This window comes from Cebus imitator, unplaced genomic scaffold, assembly GCF_001604975.1.
Source record: "Cebus imitator isolate Cc_AM_T3 unplaced genomic scaffold, Cebus_imitator-1.0 Scaffold118, whole genome shotgun sequence".
Lineage (NCBI taxonomy): Eukaryota > Metazoa > Chordata > Mammalia > Primates > Cebidae > Cebus > Cebus imitator.
The window spans coordinates 4981422-5002671 of NW_016107433.1; the positions used below are offsets into that span (position 1 = coordinate 4981422).

Here is a 21250-nt window from a genome sequence, read left to right on the forward strand (position 1 = left end):
TTTTTTTTTTCTTTTTTGCCGTCATTCACACTTGATTGACTTCAACCTTTCAAGTGCAAAAGTCTCTCTTTTCCATTATTATTCATAGCCATCTGAGTTTTTCTAATTAAAGTGTATGAAAACAATTACTGATCCGTCGTACTGAGTCTGTTAGAGGGGATGTCTGCCTTACTGTAATGCGTATGAAAAGCCCACAGTTTTCTATAATGATGTGCAGCTGAGGTGTTAGATAATTTTATTCTTTTTTACTCTGTAGGGCTTTTTTTTTTTTATTTCTCATGATTCATTTTTCATAATTCCTAAAGATCCCGGGAAAAGACTGATCCTGCAGCTACAACCGAGAAAGGAGGTTGGGGGGAGTCTTTTTTCCTTTCCCTTTCTCCCCCTCTTACCCCCCACCTCGTGCTCCCCCTCGGCTGAGGACTATAAATTAATCGGTGACCTTTCACTTCTTGGATTCCCGCTGGACTCCCCAACCACACTGGTCAGAAATACCTTCTATTAAAAAGAAAATAGATGGAATGAGTTTGGCAATCTCCACTCCCTTCTTAACGATTCATCAACAGCTAGCTTTAACCAGCTGCCGATGAGCTTTGTGTGTGGCGCAGATGTCTGTGGGGGCAAGAATGCGATGTCACACACATTCACCTGCCACACACCTGCTCTTCATAAACATAGTGTTTCTCAGAGTGGTTCTCCATAGAGCCTATGGCTTACTTTTTGCACCCGTTGGCATCTGGGTTGCTAAAATAATTTTAATACTCCTAAATGTGATGGGGAGTTATCTTGTGTTGATGAGGGTGGCTGTCTGGGTTTCCTCTAGTCATCAAGCCTATCGCTGATATTCTAATGGACATGTCAGTAGCTATTTTGGGCAAGGCTAGGATTTTCACACCATTAAAAATTAATAGTAATGTATTTAAAACATTAATTTTGAAGAGAAATCTTAAGTATTCCAGTCTTTGCAACAGATAGTGAAGATGGCTGTGCAGTATGGTTGTGTTTGATGGAAAAATGTCTCCAAGTGGGGCTGGGAGCCATGTAGAAAGGTTAGTGGTGATTGTAGTTTCTGGTCCTGTAACTTCTGCGTCAGTCCATTTCTCCAGCTGTCATCAAATGGGAGGTGGTTTCTGATTCATTTGAAATATCATCGCCACCTACCCTTCCCACCCCATATCAGGCAAAAGGATGTTGCTTCTGTTTGAATGAAGAACCTTTGATCCTTCCATTGGTATCGAAGACTGTTGATCACATTAACGTAGGGCAAATGATAACTTGTCTGGACAGGCTTCTGGCTGTATGGCTGGGAGGCCTAGAGAAATATCTGAGGATCTGCCATAAAATTGCAGCTATTTGCATCCAGGCAATTTCCAGAATTACTACGTTTAGAAACAATGGCCATGGTCAAGGTGGGGCTACCCTGTTATAGAATGCTGTGCAGGCCACCCTCTATGGCTGGGACATTGGCCAGAGGTTCCCTCTGATGTTGTGTACCTTGGGCAGAGAGTCCAGAAGAAATCGTGGGCTTAAGTGAGTCACAAAAAAAAGGCTTGCTTGTGCTTGATATCAGCTTGTAAAGGGTTACAAATGTTGTTTCCTGGAAAATCTGCCAGCATGTCTGCGTGTCCTTAGCCTTCCCTTTGTTCTCTTCTTTTCTTCTTACCCTTTCCTTCACTCTTACTCCCTCCTCTTCTTGCCTGAATACATTTTGAAAACAGTACTACAATGCTCCCTGCTTCAAGATTACAGTGTACTTTACTAGGTATGATTTAATTAGGGCCCTTATTATGTTTTCAGCAGCTTAAGGTGGGCCTTTCAACTTATCTACCTAATTGGTTGCACAAGAAGTTTCACAGCCCATGACAAAACATTGTCAGTGATCAAAGTCAAAATTCCGCATAAAGGAAAAATATTAATAATAAGATTATTCTTCAAGTGTGCACTGCTAATTATGTCCAGAATGTAACCGTAGAAACACTTTTGACTGATGTGAGCTTTGTCTAATAAACATGAATCTTCAGTGAGCTATGAAAAGTGACACCTCTAGCTTTATACTGGTGAAGGGTAATTTTGCTTATTAAATAATTTTTAAACATTTCCTATTTTGTGTCTCTTTCCTCTCCATTTGACTGTCCTTGCTCTTGCTCCTCAGGTGACCACTCCTGAGATGGTGATGCCCAGCAGCATGTTCCTTCCAGCAGCTGTTCCAGATCGAGATGGGAATTCCAGTTTGGAAGAGGCAGGAAAGCAGCCTGGTCAGTACCATTATTCTTGACCCTAAGAACCTGAAACAAGATGGAATGGCAAAATGTTCATGGAAAAGGGTTTTCAGGAATTCTTTACAATACTCTTAAGGTGAATGTAACTGATCAGGAGATGAGGGGCACTGTCATCAGCTACCTTATACTCTGGTTCTTGGCATTTATTTGTATATTACTCACATGGTTTAAAGTGAGAGAAAATCAGTATGACAACCAGTGGAATTTTGGCAGAGACACACATACATCCTCTTAGATTATACAATTACAGAGTGAATAAAAGACTCAAATCAATAGGCCCCACCATCCTAAGCCATTAAACACTGTATCATCTCTGAGGACTTAATTAGTAGGGACTTGTGGGTTGATTTTTAGGTACACTGGATTAGTTGTCTTTCGTTCTGAGTTTTCTGGGCTTGCCTTAGGATGAAGCACAGAAGTGCCATTGGAAAGAACATTGTTGTAGACATGTATGCTGCCATAGTTGGTGCCACATAGTATTTCCTAGCTAGATGGATGGTTAGACCTCTGTGAGGCTGTCCATCTTTCACCTCTAAGTTGGGAAGAGTTTGGGCACACTACTGCTCTGCCTCCTCTCTTTCTTGTGAGTTTTCCATCTTAGAAAATGGGCAAATGACCTGATGGTATGATTATCTCATTGTAGGAAAAAAATTTATATATTTTAAATGATTGAACACTTGTTCATTGTTTATACAATAGAGATGGCAATCAGAAGTCACAAGAAATTAAATGCCTGAAAATATGTATCCCCGAATTTCTTTTTTTTTGAAACAGTCTCACACTGTTGCCCAGGTTGTAGCGCAGTGGTGCGATCTGGGCTCACTGCAATCTCCGCCTCCTGAGTTCAAGCAACTCTCCTGCCTCAGCCTCCCGAGTAGCTGGGACTACAGGCATGTGCCACCATGCCCAGCTATTTTTTTGTGTGTTTTTAGTAAAGACAGGGTTTCACCATATTGGCCAGGATGATCTTGATCTCCTGACCTCGATAACTGCTCGCCTCGGCTTCCCAAAGTGCTGGTATTACAGGTGTGAGCCACTGCACCTGGCCCCTGAATTTCTTACATTACAGCATTCAGCAGTTCTTACAAAAAATTCCCTATAACTTAGGACAGCATTAATTCACATATTCTACACTTCAGATTTACTGTGCTAAATTCTTATTACATAAAAGATGAACATAAAAGGGAAATCCAGTCTAAGATCAGTAACCTTCAAACCAGTTCTTGAGAAATTGAGGATTCTGAGTCAAGCAATTAAATGCTATTTAAAAGACTGTTAGATCTGTGATATGACATGGGTCTATTATTCATTGAAACTTTTTGTATTTCCTTTTATTCATCTCTGTTCATGTGCACCCTGTTTATAATATGTGCTCTACTGGGGGAACAAAAGGAAGCAGGAGGCGCTCCACGGAGATTCTGTCATTCAGGTTGGGCACTTCCCTCTTCATCAGATTCTGTGTTCATGAGGCCTGGTTAGGTAGACCGCTCTGGGTGCCATCCTTGAAACAAAGCCTTCTTTATCTGTGGGTTTGATGTTTTTTTTTCCACAGAAACCTCAGAGGATCTGGGAAAGAACATCTTGCAATCCACAAGCACAGAGCAAAGCGGAGATTTGAAACCCTCCCCTGCCGACCCAGGCTCTGTGAGAGAAGACTCAGGCTTCCTCTGCTGGAAGAAGGGTTGCAACCAGGTTTTCAAAACTTCTGCTGCCCTTCAGACGCATTTCAATGAAGTGCATGCCAAGAGGCCTCAGCTGCCAGTGTCAGATCGCCATGTGTACAAGTACCGCTGTAATCAGTGTAGTCTGGCCTTCAAGACCATTGAAAAGTTGCAGCTCCATTCCCAGTACCATGTGATCAGAGCTGCCACCATGTGCTGTCTTTGTCAGCGCAGTTTCCGAACTTTCCAGGCTCTGAAGAAGCACCTCGAGACAAGCCACTTGGAGCTGAGTGAGGCTGACATCCAACAGCTTTATGGTGGCCTTCTGGCCAATGGGGACCTGCTGGCAATGGGAGATCCCACCCTGGCCGAGGACCATACCATAATTGTTGAGGAAGACAAGGAGGAAGAGAGTGACTTGGAAGATAAACAGAGCCCAACGGGCAGTGACTCTGGGTCAGTACAAGAAGACTCAGGCTCAGAGCCAAAGAGAGCTCTGCCTTTCAGAAAAGGTCCCAATTTTACTATGGAAAAATTCCTAGACCCTTCTCGCCCTTACAAGTGTACCGTCTGCAAGGAATCTTTCACTCAAAAGAATATCCTGCTAGTACACTACAATTCTGTCTCCCACCTGCATAAGTTAAAGAGAGCCCTTCAAGAATCAGCAACCGGTCAGCCAGAACCCACCAGCAGCCCAGACAACAAACCTTTTAAGTGTAACACTTGTAATGTGGCCTACAGCCAGAGTTCCACTCTGGAGATCCACATGAGGTCTGTGTTACATCAAACCAAGGCCCGGGCAGCCAAGCTGGAGGCTGCAGGTGGCAGTAGCAATGGGACTGGGAACAGCAGCAGTATCTCCCTGAGCTCCTCCACGCCAAGTCCTGTGAGCACCAGTGGCAGTAACACCTTTACCACCTCCAATCCAAGCAGTGCTGGCATCGCTCCAAGTTCCAACTTACTGAGCCAAGTGCCCACTGAGAGTGTAGGGATGCCACCCCTGGGGAATCCTATTGGTGCCAACGTTGCTTCCCCTTCAGAGCCCAAGGAGGCCAATCGGAAGAAACTGGCAGACATGATTGCATCCAGGCAGCAGCAGCAACAGCAGCAACAACAACAAGCACAAACCCTGGCCCAGGCCCAAGTTCAAGCTCACTTGCAGCAGGAGCTGCAGCAGCAGGCTGCCCTGATCCAGTCTCAGCTGTTTAACCCCACCCTCCTTCCTCACTTCCCCATGACCACTGAGACCCTGCTTCAGCTACAGCAGCAGCAGCACCTCCTCTTCCCTTTCTACATCCCCAGTGCGGAGTTCCAGCTCAACCCCGAGGTGAGCTTGCCAGTGACCAGTGGGGCACTGACGCTGACGGGGACGGGCCCAGGCCTGCTGGAAGATCTGAAGGCTCAGGTTCAGGTCCCACAGCAGAGCCACCAGCAGATCTTACAGCAGCAGCAGAACCAACTCTCTCTAGCCCAGAGTCACTCCACGCTCCTTCAGCCAAGCCAGCACCCAGAAAAGAAGAACAAATTGGTCATCAAAGAAAAGGAAAAAGAAAGCCAGAGAGAGAGGGATGGTGCCGAGGTGGCGGAGAGCAACACCGGTCCGAAGGAAACACAGCCAGATGCCTTGAAGGCCAAAGAGAAGAAAGAGTTGGCACCAGGGGGTAGTTCTGAGCCTTCCATGCTCCCTCCACGCATCGCTTCAGATGCCAGAGGGAATGCCACCAAGGCCCTGCTGGAGAACTTTGGCTTTGAGTTGGTCATTCAGTATAATGAGAACAAGCAGAAGGTGCAGAAAAAGAACGGGAAGACTGAGCAGGGAGAGAACCTGGAAAAGCTCGAGTGTGAGTCCTGTGGCAAGTTGTTTTCCAACATCTTGATTTTAAAGAGTCATCAAGAGCATGTTCATCAGAATTACTTTCCCTTCAAACAGCTCGAGAGGTTTGCCAAACAGTACAGAGACCACTACGATAAACTGTACCCACTGAGGCCCCAGACCCCAGAGCCACCACCACCTCCCCCTCCGCCCCCTCCACCCCCACTTCCGGCAGCGCCACCTCAGCCAGCGTCCACGCCAGCCATCCCTGTGTCAGCCCCACCCATTACCTCACCTACGATTGCACCGGCCCAGCCATCTGTGCCACTCACCCAGCTCTCCATGCCCATGGAGCTGCCCATCTTCTCGCCACTGATGATGCAGACGATGCCGCTGCAGACCTTGCCAGCTCAGCTGCCCCCACAGCTGGGACCTGTGGAGCCTCTGCCTGCGGACCTGGCCCAGCTGTACCAGCATCAGCTCAATCCAACCCTGCTGCAGCAGCAGAACAAGAGGCCTCGCACCAGGATCACGGATGATCAGCTCCGAGTCTTGCGGCAATATTTTGACATTAACAACTCCCCCAGTGAAGAGCAAATCAAAGAGATGGCAGACAAGTCCGGGTTGCCGCAGAAAGTGATCAAGCACTGGTTCAGGAACACTCTCTTCAAAGAGAGGCAGCGTAACAAGGACTCTCCTTACAACTTTAGTAATCCTCCTATCACCAGCCTGGAGGAGCTCAAGATTGACTCCCGGCCCCCTTCGCCGGAACCTCCGAAGCAGGAATACTGGGGAAGCAAGAGGTCTTCAAGAACAAGGTTTACGGACTACCAGCTGAGGGTCTTACAGGACTTCTTTGATGCCAATGCTTACCCAAAGGATGATGAATTTGAGCAACTCTCTAATTTACTGAACCTTCCAACCCGAGTCATAGTGGTGTGGTTTCAGAATGCCCGACAGAAGGCCAGGAAGAATTACGAGAATCAGGGAGAGGGCAAAGATGGAGAGCGGCGTGAGCTCACAAATGATAGATATATTCGAACAAGCAACTTGAACTACCAGTGCAAAAAATGTAGCCTGGTGTTTCAGCGCATCTTTGATCTCATCAAACACCAGAAGAAGCTGTGTTACAAGGATGAGGATGAGGAGGGGCAGGATGACAGCCAAAATGAGGATTCCATGGATGCCATGGAAATCCTGACACCTACCAGCTCCTCCTGCAGCACCCCGATGCCCTCACAGGCTTACAGCGCCCCAGCACCATCAGCCAATAATGCAGCTTCCTCCGCTTTCTTGCAGCTTGCAGTAGAGGCCGAGGACCTGGCCACCTTCAATTCAAAAACAGAGGCAAGCGATGAGAAACCAAAGCTGGTGGAAGCTCCCAGTACCCAGCCAAACCAAACCCAAGAAAAGCAAGGACAACCAAAGCCAGAGCTGCAGCAGCAAGAGCAGCCCGAGCAGCAGAAGACCAATACCCCACAGCAGAAGCTCGCCCAGCTGGCGTCCCTGCCTTCGCTGCCACAGCCTCCTCCGCAAGCACCCCCTCCGCAGTGCCCCTTACCCCAGTCGAGTCCCAGCCCTTCCCAGCTCTCCCACCTGCCCCTCAAGCCCCTCCACACATCAACTCCTCAGCAGCTGGCAAACCTACCTCCTCAGCTAATCCCTTACCAGTGTGACCAGTGTAAGCTGGCATTTCCATCATTTGAGCACTGGCAGGAGCATCAGCAGCTCCACTTCCTGAGTGCACAGAACCAGTTCATCCACCCCCAGTTTTTGGACAGGTCACTGGATATGCCTTTCATGCTTTTTGATCCCAGTAACCCACTCCTGGCCAGCCAGCTGCTCTCTGGGGCCATACCTCAGATTCCGGCAAGCTCTGCCACTTCTCCTTCAACTCCAACCTCCACGATGAACACTCTCAAGAGGAAGCTGGAGGAAAAGGCCAGTGCAAGCCCTGGCGAAAATGACAGTGGGACAGGAGGAGAAGAGCCTCAGAGAGACAAGCGTTTGAGAACAACCATCACACCAGAACAACTAGAAATTCTCTACCAGAAGTATCTACTGGACTCCAATCCGACTCGAAAGATGTTGGATCATATTGCGCACGAGGTGGGCTTGAAGAAACGTGTGGTGCAAGTCTGGTTTCAGAACACCAGAGCTCGGGAAAGGAAAGGACAGTTCCGGGCTGTGGGCCCAGCTCAGGCCCACAGGAGATGCCCTTTTTGCAGAGCGCTCTTCAAAGCCAAGACTGCTCTTGAGGCTCACATCCGGTCCCGTCACTGGCATGAAGCCAAGAGAGCTGGCTACAACCTAACACTGTCTGCGATGCTCTTAGACTGTGATGGGGGACTCCAGATGAAAGGAGATATTTTTGACGGAACTAGCTTTTCCCACCTACCCCCAAGCAGTACTGATGGTCAGGGTGTCCCCCTCTCACCCGTGAGTAAAACCATGGAGTTGTCACCGAGAACTCTTCTTAGCCCTTCCTCCATTAAGGTGGAAGGGATTGAAGACTTTGAAAGCCCTTCCATGTCCTCAGTTAATCTAAACTTTGACCAAACTAAGCTGGACAACGATGACTGTTCCTCCGTCAACACAGCAATCACAGATACCACAACTGGAGACGAGGGCAATGCAGATAACGACAGTGCAACGGGAATAGTAACTGAAACCAAATCCTCTTCTGCACCCAATGAAGGGTTGACCAAAGCGGCCATGATGGCAATGTCTGAGTATGAAGATCGGTTGTCATCTGGTCTGGTCAGCCCTGCCCCGAGCTTTTATAGCAAGGAATATGACAATGAAGGTACAGTGGACTACAGTGAAACCTCAAGCCTTGCAGACCCCTGCTCCCCAAGTCCTGGCGCTAGTGGATCTGCAGGCAAATCTGGTGACAGCGGGGATCGGCCTGGGCAGAAACGTTTTCGCACTCAAATGACCAATCTGCAGCTGAAGGTCCTCAAGTCATGCTTTAATGACTACAGGACACCCACTATGCTAGAGTGTGAGGTCCTGGGCAATGACATTGGACTGCCAAAGAGAGTTGTTCAGGTCTGGTTCCAGAATGCCCGGGCAAAAGAAAAGAAGTCCAAGTTAAGCATGGCCAAGCATTTTGGTATAAACCAAACGAGTTACGAGGGACCCAAAACAGAGTGCACTTTGTGTGGCATCAAGTACAGCGCTCGGCTGTCTGTACGTGACCATATCTTTTCCCAACAGCATATCTCCAAAGTTAAAGACACCATTGGAAGCCAGTTGGACAAGGAGAAAGAATACTTTGACCCAGCCACCGTACGTCAGTTGATGGCTCAACAAGAGTTGGACCGGATTAAAAAGGCCAATGAGGTCCTTGGACTGGCAGCTCAGCAGCAAGGGATGTTTGACAACACCCCTCTTCAGGCCCTTAACCTTCCTACTGCATATCCAGCGCTCCAGGGCATTCCTCCCGTGTTGCTCCCCGGCCTCAACAGCCCCTCCTTGCCAGGCTTTACTCCATCCAACACAGGTGGGTTCTGCTCCAGGGGATTGTTTCAGAGGTGAATAGCTGCCCATTCAGCATTCCGTTATGTGGCTACCACCCAGACCCTCTGAGTGCTGGGCAGGTGGGAAGCTTCTCTTTCTAGTTCTCTAAAAGCAACAAGACTTGAGTTTGCTTAAGTCTTGACACACACTGCTGGTGTGTCAGGGGTGGGACCTTCTGGTTGGAGCAGTCTCCTTTGAAACCTCTCTTACACCCTACAATAGGGAAAAGCTTGAGGGTCCTGGTATACTAATTTCTGGAATATTTCAAGAAATAAGTTTCTATCATACACCCTTTCATGCAGTCCTTGTGGAAATGCTGATCCTGTCTGGATATTTGTTGTAAATATAAGACACCTGAATTAGTCATAGCTAATTCTGGATTATGCCCTAAGAAAACTGGTCTAAGAGCATTTAAATCAACTCTTCGCCCTCACCTAGGGTCCCTGCCTTCTCGAGAGCGCTACTGTGGCTGAAGAACTGCTATCAGAAAGAAGCTTTCATGTGGTGGATCCTTACTGTTGGAGTTTTCTCTTAACCAGCCAGAACAATAGTGGCTGTTAGTTTCTAACAAGACGACCTTTTTACTTGAATGCATTGACCAGGGATCTTGTATTGGGGAACATGGTTCTATTAAAGTACTGCTGCATATTTCAGAGGTCCTCAGTCACCTCTTTTTTTTTTTTTTTCCTTTTGCCCATTTCCCTTTCCTTGCTCCTGATCATTCAGAATCATACATACTTGGTGCTCTTACAGTCTCACTTAATAAGGAGTTTTGCAGCTTTTCCTACATACCTCTCTTGTTTCTCCTTCTCTGTCCTCACATCTTCTCTGGATCCAGCCATCTTTGCTAAATTGGACCTTCACCTCCAGGGTCCTGCAAGGATTAGACACAAGTCAGCCAATTCCCCTGACAATGGCCTGAATTGATTACTTCCCGTTCACCAAAGGAGAACCGCTCCAAAAGCCACCTTGCCTTCAAAATGTGTTCCTGTTACCTGGGGTTAAAGCAGCTCTCCTGCTTCCCACAGCAGTCCTAGTTTCTGGTTGAATTAGCTCCACATTTTACATTTTGTGTGGTATCTTACCAAACATGAGCCTACTGCATTCCTGGTCCCTGTTTCTTACTCAATTAAGAATAAGTTGTTGTTGCTTATATGTGTTGACAAGTCATGTCACAGAAAACCAGCTACACATAGCCAGGAAAAAAACTACAGAAACTAGCGAAGCACTTAGTTATCCCTGTAGCCCAGGACCTTGGCAGAGGGGCTTGGGAAGGTTTGACACATCACAGTAATGTGAAAAAAGTAGAATCAGAATGTCTGATTTATTCCCCTTGTTTTACAGATGAGAAAACTGAGGCCCAGAGAGGTCAAGACCATTCAACGAGCTAGGGTAGGAGCTAGAGCTCCCACCCAGGCCTCCGGGCTCCCAGTGCTATGTCCTTCCACAACACCCAATATGAGCCAGTCAGTCAACAGGTATATGTTTAGTGTTACTCAGGTTCTGACCACTTAGCGTGGACTCAAGCTAGAAAGATATGCTCTTATTCAGGGCAGCCAGACTGCCCCAGTTCATCATCTGACTGTAACATTGTTCTCAAGAGCACTGGATCTGGAATGGGAGGGAAGGAATGAACTTGTATTTATTAAGCATCTATTATAGGTCAGGCCCAATGGTAAGCTTTTTCTATGAATATGGTATTCCATTTAATTCTTGTAACCATCTGTTGTGGAAAGCTGAGGTTCCAGGAGTTCAACTGACGGGCCCAGGGTCACACATCTGATGTGTGTTACCATAATTCCACAGGGCCCGTGTGATTCCAGAGTTGTATGAGTAAGTCTTGGGGGAACAAGGAGGTCACAGAGTTGTGAGTGTGTTGAGCTACTGTAGCATGGCTAGGGCAGGGCTTGGTAAATAGTAGAGATTCGTGAAATCTCTTAAAATTTGAACCTCTTATATAGACCATCAGTTGAAGGTACACAGTTTAAGGCTTTCTGACCTGAATCTTTCTCCTAAAAGCCTGAAGCCATGGAGATGGGGAAATCTCTAGATATTCCTTCCTTGCCCCACTGATCTTTTCGTTCTGGCCCCAAACCTAAAACTTAGAAGGCCCATTGCCTAGTGGAGACAGAGCCATGTCCCAAGTTTAGAACTCATAATCTACTCTGTCTCGTTTGTGCCAATTTAATCAAGTTTTTACTAAGCTTTTTGGAGTAGAGTCACACATATCTTCTCTGGTGTCTTATGTGCACTGAGGACACTGGATGATGTGATGCTGAAGGAATCTTCCTCCTTGGCTATCCCATATTAATGGAGATTTATCGGATTGGCAACTTGAAGCAGTCTTGTTCTTTTCATCTGAAATATGAGAGTTTTGATAGTGAACACGGTGCCTCGATAGCCAGAAATCAGCAGTCTTCCCCCAGATCTGGGCTTCAGAGTGTTTTTTTCTCAGGGTTATGTTATGGAACTCCTTCTCCAGCTTTCTGGCAGAGTGGTCCAGATGAAATACTGAAGGGCTTTAGGACTGTTTTGATTTTGCATTTTGGTGTCCTCTGAAGAGATGTATATACCATCTAGTTTCTTGGATGTGGTGAATACAGAGGTGTTGCCTGTGGGATCCTCTTTTCTTTTCTCAGCTTCCATCATCCAGCACACTCTGCACCCCACCCCTCATGGTGTCTTTCCCTGCTGTCTTGCTAGTCTCAACATACCTGAAGCTTGGAGTACCATCCGTGGCAACACCCTCTTCCATTACCTTGGAACTGAAGACTTAAACCAGGAGATAGCTATGGGTCAGGGGAGGGTATTAGGCTCTAGGGTCAGTGAAGGTGTTGCAGGGAGTGGTGGTAGATTAGGGGTGAGTATGATAAAGGATGGGGCCTAGTCCATGAGGGCCTGGTGACACGGTCAGAGACCTTTGCTATCCATAGACAGTGGTGCTTCGAGTAGGTTGTGATGTGTTAGAAATTGGTGTCAGTACCTTGGGCTATTCCGTTTGTGACATGGCTTTTCTCCTTTCCCTGTGGTGGCTTCTCAACCATCTACAGTTCTATTGGCCTTCCTATCATTCAAACAGGCAGGAAGAGAAGGTGGTCATTTCTCCAGTAGTCTCCAGAATCGTATGCCTAGATGGTTACACTGTTCAATAGACTTGTTGAAGTAGATCAGCTGGGCCAAGGCACTGGAGCAGTTTTCCCTGAATGGATTCTTATTTCTTCCCAGGCCCTTCCTCCATACTTTCCCATTCACCTCTTCTCTTTACCCTCCCAAAGCATCCAGTCAGCTGCTGCAACAGAGGTCAGAGAGGAGGAACACATGTGAAGCCTGTTTTGCTTCTTCATGTGGCCTTGGGCCCTTACTAGCTTTCTTGCCTTTGTTCTTTTCTCCCTTCTCCTGTTGCCTGTCTCCTCCAGGTAACTTCTCTGGGCCTCATGGCCATACTCTTTCTGTGATGCTTTGGTAAAGGCCTTTGGTGCAAATGGGCCCCAGCTAGAAACAGCTAGCTTTGGGGCCTCCAGACTAATTGCAATTGGGTAGAGTGAATGGTAGGTGGGAGTGCTTGGCTAAGAAAATGTGAACTAGCAGGTGTGGCACATTGGGCAGGAAGGTGCTGGAAGTATATTGGCTGGAAGGAGGAGTATGGGAGCTGACCCAGGACTGAGTCCTCATTAGAATACAGGCTGTCCAGCCCTGAGCTTGATGGGATACTTCTGTTGTAAACATTGGTTTTGAGAGGAGTCTTCAAGCCTTGACATCTCAGACTGTGTGCCAGTGACACTGGTAAAATGTCTTGAGCTTCAGCCCTACCCACGCGCAGACTGACTGGTGATTTCTGTTTCTGTCTCCATTCCTTTCAGCTTTAACGTCTCCTAAGCCGAACTTGATGGGTCTGCCCAGCACAACTGTTCCTTCCCCTGGCCTCCCCACATCTGGATTACCAAATAAACCGTCCTCAGCGTCGCTGAGCTCCCCAACCCCAGCACAAGCCACCATGGCGATGGCCCCTCAGCAACCCCCCCAGCCCCAGCAGCAGCCACAGGTGCAGCAGCCTCCCCCGCCGCCAGCAGCCCAGCCGCCACCCACACCACAGCTCCCACAGCAACAGCAGCAGCAACGGAAGGACAAAGACAGTGAGAAAGTAAAGGAGAAGGAAAAGACACACAAAGGGAAAGGGGAACCCCTGCCTGTCCCCAAGAAGGAGAAAGGAGAGGCCCCCACGGCAGCTGCAGCCACGATCTCAGCTCCGCTGCCCACCATGGAGTATGCGGTGGACCCCGCACAGCTGCAGGCCCTGCAGGCAGCCTTGACTTCGGACCCCACAGCGTTGCTCACAAGCCAGTTCCTTCCTTACTTTGTACCGGGCTTTTCTCCTTATTATGCTCCCCAGATCCCTGGCGCCCTGCAGAGCGGGTACCTGCAGCCTATGTATGGCATGGAAGGCCTGTTCCCCTACAGCCCTGCACTCTCGCAGGCCCTGATGGGGCTGTCCCCGGGCTCCCTACTGCAGCAGTACCAGCAATACCAGCAGAGTCTGCAGGAGGCAATTCAGCAGCAGCAGCAGCGGCAACTACAGCAGCAGCAGCAGCAGCAGCAAAAAGTGCAGCAGCAGCAGCCCAAAGCAAGTCAAACCCCAGTCCCCCCGGGGGCTGCTTCCCCAGACAAAGACCCTGCCAAAGAATCCCCCAAACCAGAAGAACAGAAAAACGCCCCCCGTGAGGTGTCCCCCCTCCTGCCGAAACCCCCTGAAGAGCCAGAAGCAGAAAGCAAAAGTGCAGACTCCCTCTACGACCCCTTCATTGTTCCAAAGGTGCAGTACAAGTTGGTCTGCCGCAAGTGCCAGGCGGGCTTCGGCGACGAGGAGGCGGCGAGGAGCCACCTGAAGTCCCTCTGCTTCTTCGGCCAGTCTGTGGTGAACCTGCAAGAGATGGTGCTTCACGTCCCCACCGGCGGCGGCGGCAGTGGCGGCGGTGGTGGCGGCGGCGGCGGCTCGTACCACTGCCTGGCGTGCGAGAGCGCGCTCTGTGGGGAGGAAGCTCTGAGTCAACATCTCGAGTCGGCCTTGCACAAACACAGAACAATCACGAGAGCAGCAAGAAACGCCAAAGAGCACCCTAGTTTATTACCTCACTCTGCCTGCTTCCCCGATCCTAGCACCGCATCTACCTCGCAGTCTGCCGCTCACTCAAACGACAGCCCCCCTCCCCCGTCGGCCGCCGCCCCCTCCTCCGCTTCCCCCCACGCCTCCAGGAAGTCTTGGCCGCAAGTGGTCTCCCGGGCTTCGGCAGCGAAGCCCCCTTCTTTTCCTCCTCTCTCCTCATCTTCAACGGTTACCTCAAGTTCATGCAGCACCTCAGGGGTTCAGCCCTCGATGCCAACAGACGACTATTCGGAGGAGTCTGACACGGATCTCAGCCAAAAGTCCGACGGACCGGCGAGCCCGGTGGAGGGTCCCAAAGACCCCAGCTGCCCCAAGGACAGTGGTCTGACCAGTGTAGGAACGGACACCTTCAGATTGTAAGCTTTGAAGATGAACAATACAAACAAATGAATTTAAATACAAAAATTAATAACAAACCAATTTCAAAATAGACTAACTGCAATTCCAAAACACCAAACAAAAAAACAAAAAAAAAAACAAAAAAAAAAAAACAAAAAACAAAAAAAAAAAGAAAAAAAAGAAAAAGCGTGGGTTGTTTTCCCATATACCTATCTATGCCGGTGATTTTACATTGTCTTTTTTTCTTTTAATATTTAAAAAAAAAAAATGCCCTAACCCTGTTGCATTGTGTCCTTTTGAAGGTACTATTGGTCTGGGAAACAAGTCCGCAGGGCCTCCCTAATGTCTTTGGAGCTTAAACCCCTTGTATATTTGCCCCTTTTCAATAAACGCCCCACGCTGATAGCACAGAGGAGCCCGGCATGCACTGTATGGGAAAGCAGTCCACCTTGTTACAGTTTTAAATTTCTTGCTATCTTAGCATTCAGATACCAATGGCTTGCTAAAAGAAAAAAAGAAATGTAATGTCTTTTTATTCTCAGGTCAATCGCTCACACTTTGTTCTGTTTTCAGAATCATTGTTTTATATATTTTTCAGTTTTTTTTTTTTTTTTTTTTTTTTAGAAAAGATTTTTTGTTTTGCTAATTTAAAAACGGGCAGAAAGTATTCGAGAAAAACAATGTGAACTGCTTTAGCTTTCTGGGGATTTTTAACGATAGCTTTTCTGCTGAAGCCAATTTCAAGGGGAAAAGTTAAGCACTCCCACTTTCAGAAAAAAAAAAAACCCACATACACAAAGAGTGTTGAGGACTTGTAGCTTAAAAAAATAAGTTTTAAAAACTGACTTTCTGTATTTATGATAGCTATGACCATTTTTGGTGTTGAGTAGATTGTTGCATTGGAAATGAACTGAAGCAGTATGGTAGATTTAAAAGGAAAAAAAAAAAACCTTTTGTGTACATTTAGCTTTTTGTATGGTCCAGCTGACAGCTCCTCATTTGATGTTGTCTTGTTCATTCCTAGCAAATAGATTGCAATCCGTTGATTCGCCTAAGCTTTTCTCCCCTTTGTCCCTTAATTCCACTTTCTCTTTCCTTGTCCCACCTCCCATATCCTATAATCTCCCACTTAAGGTAGCTGCCTTCATTTCTTAGAGGGAGCTGCAGAATTATTTTATAAAACTAAAGAAAGAATTTCAAGGGATTCTAGGGGTCATTAGGATCCTCACAGATTATTTTTGGTTGGGGAGTTGAAACTTTTTAAAGGCATATAATCATAGTTACCTGTGTCTGTTAGCCTTGTGCATTTATTTTTTATTTACCCTTCTTTTGGCTTTTCTTTGTACCCCTTCTTTTCCTCCTTGTTTGGTAGATGCTTCAAATATTCTTTTCCTATACTAAAGCATTTGTTTCCATTTGTGTAATTGGCTGTGTACTTTTCTTTTCTAAAAAAGTTTTTGGTTAGGGATTTGGTTTTTGGTTTTGTGTTTGTTTTTTCTTTCCTCTCTCAGAAAAAGAAATTTCATGCTTTAAATAAAATCCAAAGACACACCCTTTCACTGCTGGTGCAGAAAAAAGGGAAAGGGTTCTTGTTACTTGAGAATTTGTTTCTGATTTAAACAAACAAGACTTAGTTTAATAAAAGAAAGAGAAAAACAAAAGATTCCCAGGTTGTTATGTGCTTCTTCTGCACGCAGAGGGGCAACTGTTAATGACAATTCCATATACCAAAAGACACATTTTTTACTTCAAAGTTTTGTCCTTGTGTTAGGCAGTCTGAGCGGCGAGTGATCCAGAGCGCAGCCAACAAAGCAGCAGATAGCAACGTACAGAAAGCAAAAAAGGAATCGTATGTGAGGCACTTGTTTATGTTAATATCCATGTTCCTGTAACACACAACGCAACACACAACCTTTCTCATGTAAAAAAAATAAACGGTCTGAACTTTGAAAACTTTGTGCTGCTAAAACAACATAGATTTTGGAGACAAATAGATACTTTGCTGTTTCACTTTCATAGCCAAACATCAAGAGAAACCATCTCCCCTTGCCCCTAAAGTGTAAAATCCTTCTCCCCTTCATTTTCTTCCTTATGTTTCAAAAGGGAACTTTGAAGACTGTGAATGCAGGTTCCATTGGTCATCTTTCGGGCTTCTTTCCCCAGTGCTGAAGCCACTCATCGACTTTGCAAAAGACTGGAGCATTCCAAGATCTGAAAATGGATTTTTTTCTTTTTTTCTTTTTTAGCCGGGACTATTTTATTTTTATGAATTTGTTTTTAGTTTAATGAAATAGTAGATCCTGAAATGTTGTACATATTTCTAACTAGGCTGATGCACAGTGCAAATTCCTTTTTTAATTGTTTTTTTTTTTAAGTAGAAATACTAAATACCATCTAACTATTCATACCAGTATCCAGTTGTAGCATAAGGTGTCAAAAGCAAGTACGCAAAACATTTACTGTTTTAACAAGCTGTTTCCTTTTAACAAGAAATCTTATATTTCTCCCTGTGTTTGAGATGAACATTTTTAAATTTTAAAGTTGTACAGTTTTTTGTTTTCCATTATTTTATCTTGTTTGTAACTCTATGAAATATATATATATTTTCTGCCATTTAACTGTTGTATGTTACTCTGTGTCTGTACCATATAGAAAAAAAAAATTTGTTTTTGGTTCTCTATGTGATATCAGTTAACAATTTAACACTAGCTTTACCTGACAAATTCTGCTAGGTCTTTTCTGAAACGTTGTTTTTAAAAATGATTGATATTGCTTGGTAATAGTGCAATTTCTATCCCTTTCCCTCCCCCCTCAACTTTTAAGTTCTTTTCTTTATAATTTTTATGCCCCTCCCTGATGGTTTGGGTTTTTTTTGTGGGGGGGAGCTACCATGCCATCCTCCCTCTGTGAGGCAGAGTGACTGTCAAGTGTTTTGTTACATCATGCCTTGAGCTGTGGGTGTGTTTGGCGACAATAAGATGGTTGAATAGATTGGCTGAGCACGCTTCCACCCACCCAGTGTTCTCAGAGGGGCTATGTGATTGTTTCAGCCTGGAGTGGGTTGCACCCTTAATGCTTTTCTCTACAACTCTACCGCCCACGTACATGTTCATTCAAAAAAGCAAGAAAAATTCTCAGCACTAACCCAGAAGTAGCAAAGCAGTCAGTGATGGTGAACATTAGAGGTCAAACATGAGTTAGATGTTTGTGGGCTGACAGCCACCGTGGCTATGACCAGTACTATTCACAAAGCAAGAGTTCACTACAATGCTCAACTGTTTAGATTGATCTCACTCGGGGAATTTATTCCTGTCTGCTGCATCGTAGGTAGCTGGGTAGGATATATTTCCACTAGCTTTCTAATTAGTTATTCACCTCCATTGACACTTATTTTTTGGTTTTCTCCCTATAGTGTGGGTTGGTGCTAGACACCAGTCTGTCATAGCCCCATACTGACCCACAGAATGAGAGTTACATCACCCATCTTTTCTCCATCCTTCCAAAAACCACACCTCTACACAAGGAAAAGTTTAATACATCTAGGAATTTTTTTTAATTAAAAGGTAAAGAGATGAATGTGGCCAAAGTTTTACACAACTGAAAATAAAGTAAAACAGACGGCATGTGTTTAAACCTGAGTTTATCAGGCATGGCAGGAAGTTGCAGGAGAGAGAGGCAGTGACCCAAGCCAGTGCACTTGATGTTCATGGACATATATTTTTTTTAAATAATAAATTAAAACATTTTAAATAGAAGCATAAATTGAGTTGGATATTTGTTGGCGCCGAGATACTGCCCACTGTGAAACAAAGCTTTGACTAGTTTTTTTTGTTTGTTTGTTTACTTTCTTCAGGGGGGAGGGGGGCAACTTTGGGTAGGAAAGAAAGCATAAATGAACGTGACCCTGAGGTGAAGAGGTATATGAACAGCCTTTGCAATGTACAAAAAGAAAAAAAACAAAAAACAAAAAAAATAGAGCAAGTGAAACCAAAAATGATGTTCTTGGTGTTTTTCTATAATGTAGTCTTGTTAGCTTTTTTGTTACTGTAACAATGCTGATCTCGAACTGTACCAAAATACATGGAGACTAACAAACAGAACCACATGGAACTTTCAAACTGAAAAAAAAATTTGTCACAAAAACTTTGTTGTCATAGTTAAGTTGATTGTAGATGGTAATTGAATATACTCCTTTGAAAATATTTCATCAAGTATGTTTCCTGCTCATTGTGATACATTAAAAAAATATGAGCAAAAGTTCTGTCTCCGTTACCACATTTGTGCATAAGCATGTGTGTGTGCATGAGAGAGAGACTGATGGCTGGCAAAGTATAAATATGAATACCTTGAGGTTGTATGTGCAGGGAGTACTTATCCCAATGTACACAAGGATGTACACAAGCTCTTAAAGTGTTTCTAAAGACACTTGTATATCCTATCTCCTAGGGCTCATGAATGTCAGAAGTCTGGGCCATGATGCTGTCTACTTTATTGGGAGGGGTAAGCCTGACATCTTAGACAATACTTGGCCCCAGAGTGCCCTAATACCAACTAGATTTTTAATTCAAATGTTTACATGAAAGTTTTAGATGCTTGACACAATTACAGGTAAAAGAGTTTTACTGATAGCCAGGAGACAGGTAGGTTCAACTTTTTTGAAACAGGAATTGGATCTAGCGTTTATGACAGAAGGATATGAACAGTAAGTTGAACTAAGTGGATTACTGACTACACTTACCTGTCCTCCAAAGGACTTTTCTAAACTTCTGTTAGAGCAGAATTTGAGAGAGGCCCATTCCGTATAACACCAGTATCAGTAATGTCTGCATATAAGAGACAACTTGGTCCTCTTGCCAGAAACCCTCCCCTACCACAGCAAATGCCTGAACTTTACTAATAAGGAGTATCTCTAAGATCAGGCCTGAAGGTCTTCCATTCATCTATACTTTATATAGCCACAGCTAATAAATAATTTATAAAACTTTAGCAGGTGGCCTGGATGGCACTGTAGACTGGCTATGTATTTGGAAGGTCTACAGCACCTGCCCTCCATCAGTAGGAATATTTTCTTCCTCAGGAGTTGTTGAGCTACAAAATCCTCTTCTATTGGCTCAGCCAGCCAGCTATCTTTTCTCTCTCCCCTCTCTCTCTCCTCCCGTCTCTCTGTCCCTCTCCCCTCTCTCTCTCCTCCTGTCTCTCTGTCCCTCTCCCCTCTCTCTCCTCTCATTCTCCTCTCTCTGTCTCCACCTGCCCCCCACCTTTCTTTTGACAGAGTCTTGCTCTGTAGCTCAGGCTGGAGTGCAATGGCGCAATCTTGGCTCACTGCAACCTCTGGCTCCTGGGTTCAAGTGATTCTCCTGCTTCAGCCCCCCGAGTAGCTGAGATTACAGGTGCGTGCCACCATGCCAGGCTAATTTTTGTATTTTTAATAGAGATTGGGTTTCACCATGTTGGCCAGGATGGTCTTGAGCCCCTGACCTCCAGTGATCTGCCCGCCTTGGCCTCCCAAAGTGCTGGGATTGCAGGCGTAAGCCATTGTGCCTGGCCCCAGACAGCCATTTTTCTTAATTCCTACAACAGGCATTCAAAAAGTAGTGACCCTATTGACTCAAAATTTCAAATAATTCAACTGATACAAGCATTAATAGTGCTCAGGGAGGAAAGCTGGTTCCCTGGCCAGCGCTGGAACCTCTATGCCAAACAGGTAGTGTCACTGTCCCTAATGTAATCTGATCTTTCCCTAGGCATTGTACCTTTCTTGTTGGAGTTACTGCAGAAATGGATGGCCTCTATCTTGCTATGTTTTCTTGGTACCCAGCTAATGCTGCTGATCTGTCTTCCCATCCTGTGAAAAGGTATAGTAGGATAAAACTTGTTCAGACCCAAAGCCACATCTGCCTTTTTAAACTATAATTATTTTAGGATCTGGCAGGATTGCATTGAAACATTTTAAATGGAACTAGTTTTGCAGAGAGGTTTTGCTGCTTCAGCTCTTTGGAAGAAGGTGACTACAATTCAAATTCTCCTACAGATAAATTTCTAACAAGAAAATAAGACAAAACTTTATTGATGGTTGAGCCCTTTGTATCAGAGAATCTCTGAGCACCTAAATTACATTAAAGAAGGGCTGGGTAAGAGACCTGAAGCTCTTTCCGTTACTGAAAAGGCTGGTTTTTCTTAAGGGAAAAGAAGTCTTCCAGTCTGGCTTCAATATCATCCTCATGTGGATGAATTAATGGCTTTCTCTCCCGTGGAAAATGAAATGGCAACATCTTAAAATGGCCAATATGTGCTAGGTAGCTGTTTCTAATTTGCTTTAAAGAAACGTCTGCAGTGCCTAACCCCTGTTACAGACTAATGACCTTCCAAATCTTATTTTTAACAAGTTTAGGCTTGAAGTTACAAGAGCACAAGCAGTTTAAGAGTCAAGTTGAAGGATGAGAATTTTGCACCTGCTGATCTGCTCTGCTCTGCA

At 45.5% G+C, this 21250-nt stretch overlaps 1 protein-coding gene and 1 long non-coding RNA gene across 2 annotated transcripts in view; one reads left to right on the forward strand and one right to left on the reverse strand.

Annotated features, from left to right (window-relative positions):
- Window positions 1-19032, forward strand: part of ZFHX3 (zinc finger homeobox 3) — a 279755-nt gene extending 260723 nt beyond the window's left edge. Inside the window, exons 8-10 of the mRNA XM_017539350.2 lie at window positions 2153-2255; window positions 3832-9258; window positions 13136-19032. Of these exons, the coding sequence (XP_017394839.1) occupies window positions 2153-2255; window positions 3832-9258; window positions 13136-14796 (7191 nt within the window). The 3' untranslated portion in view covers window positions 14797-19032. The remainder of the gene's footprint in view (window positions 1-2152; window positions 2256-3831; window positions 9259-13135) is intronic.
- LOC108311786 lies at window positions 1527-14701 on the reverse strand. The gene is made up of 4 exons (XR_001828365.2): window positions 14610-14701; window positions 14095-14297; window positions 10068-10149; window positions 1527-2285 (listed from the first exon to the last, which is right to left on the reverse strand). It is a non-coding gene; the product is annotated as an uncharacterized LOC108311786 (long non-coding RNA).
- Window positions 19033-21250: the final 2218 nt, after the last annotated feature.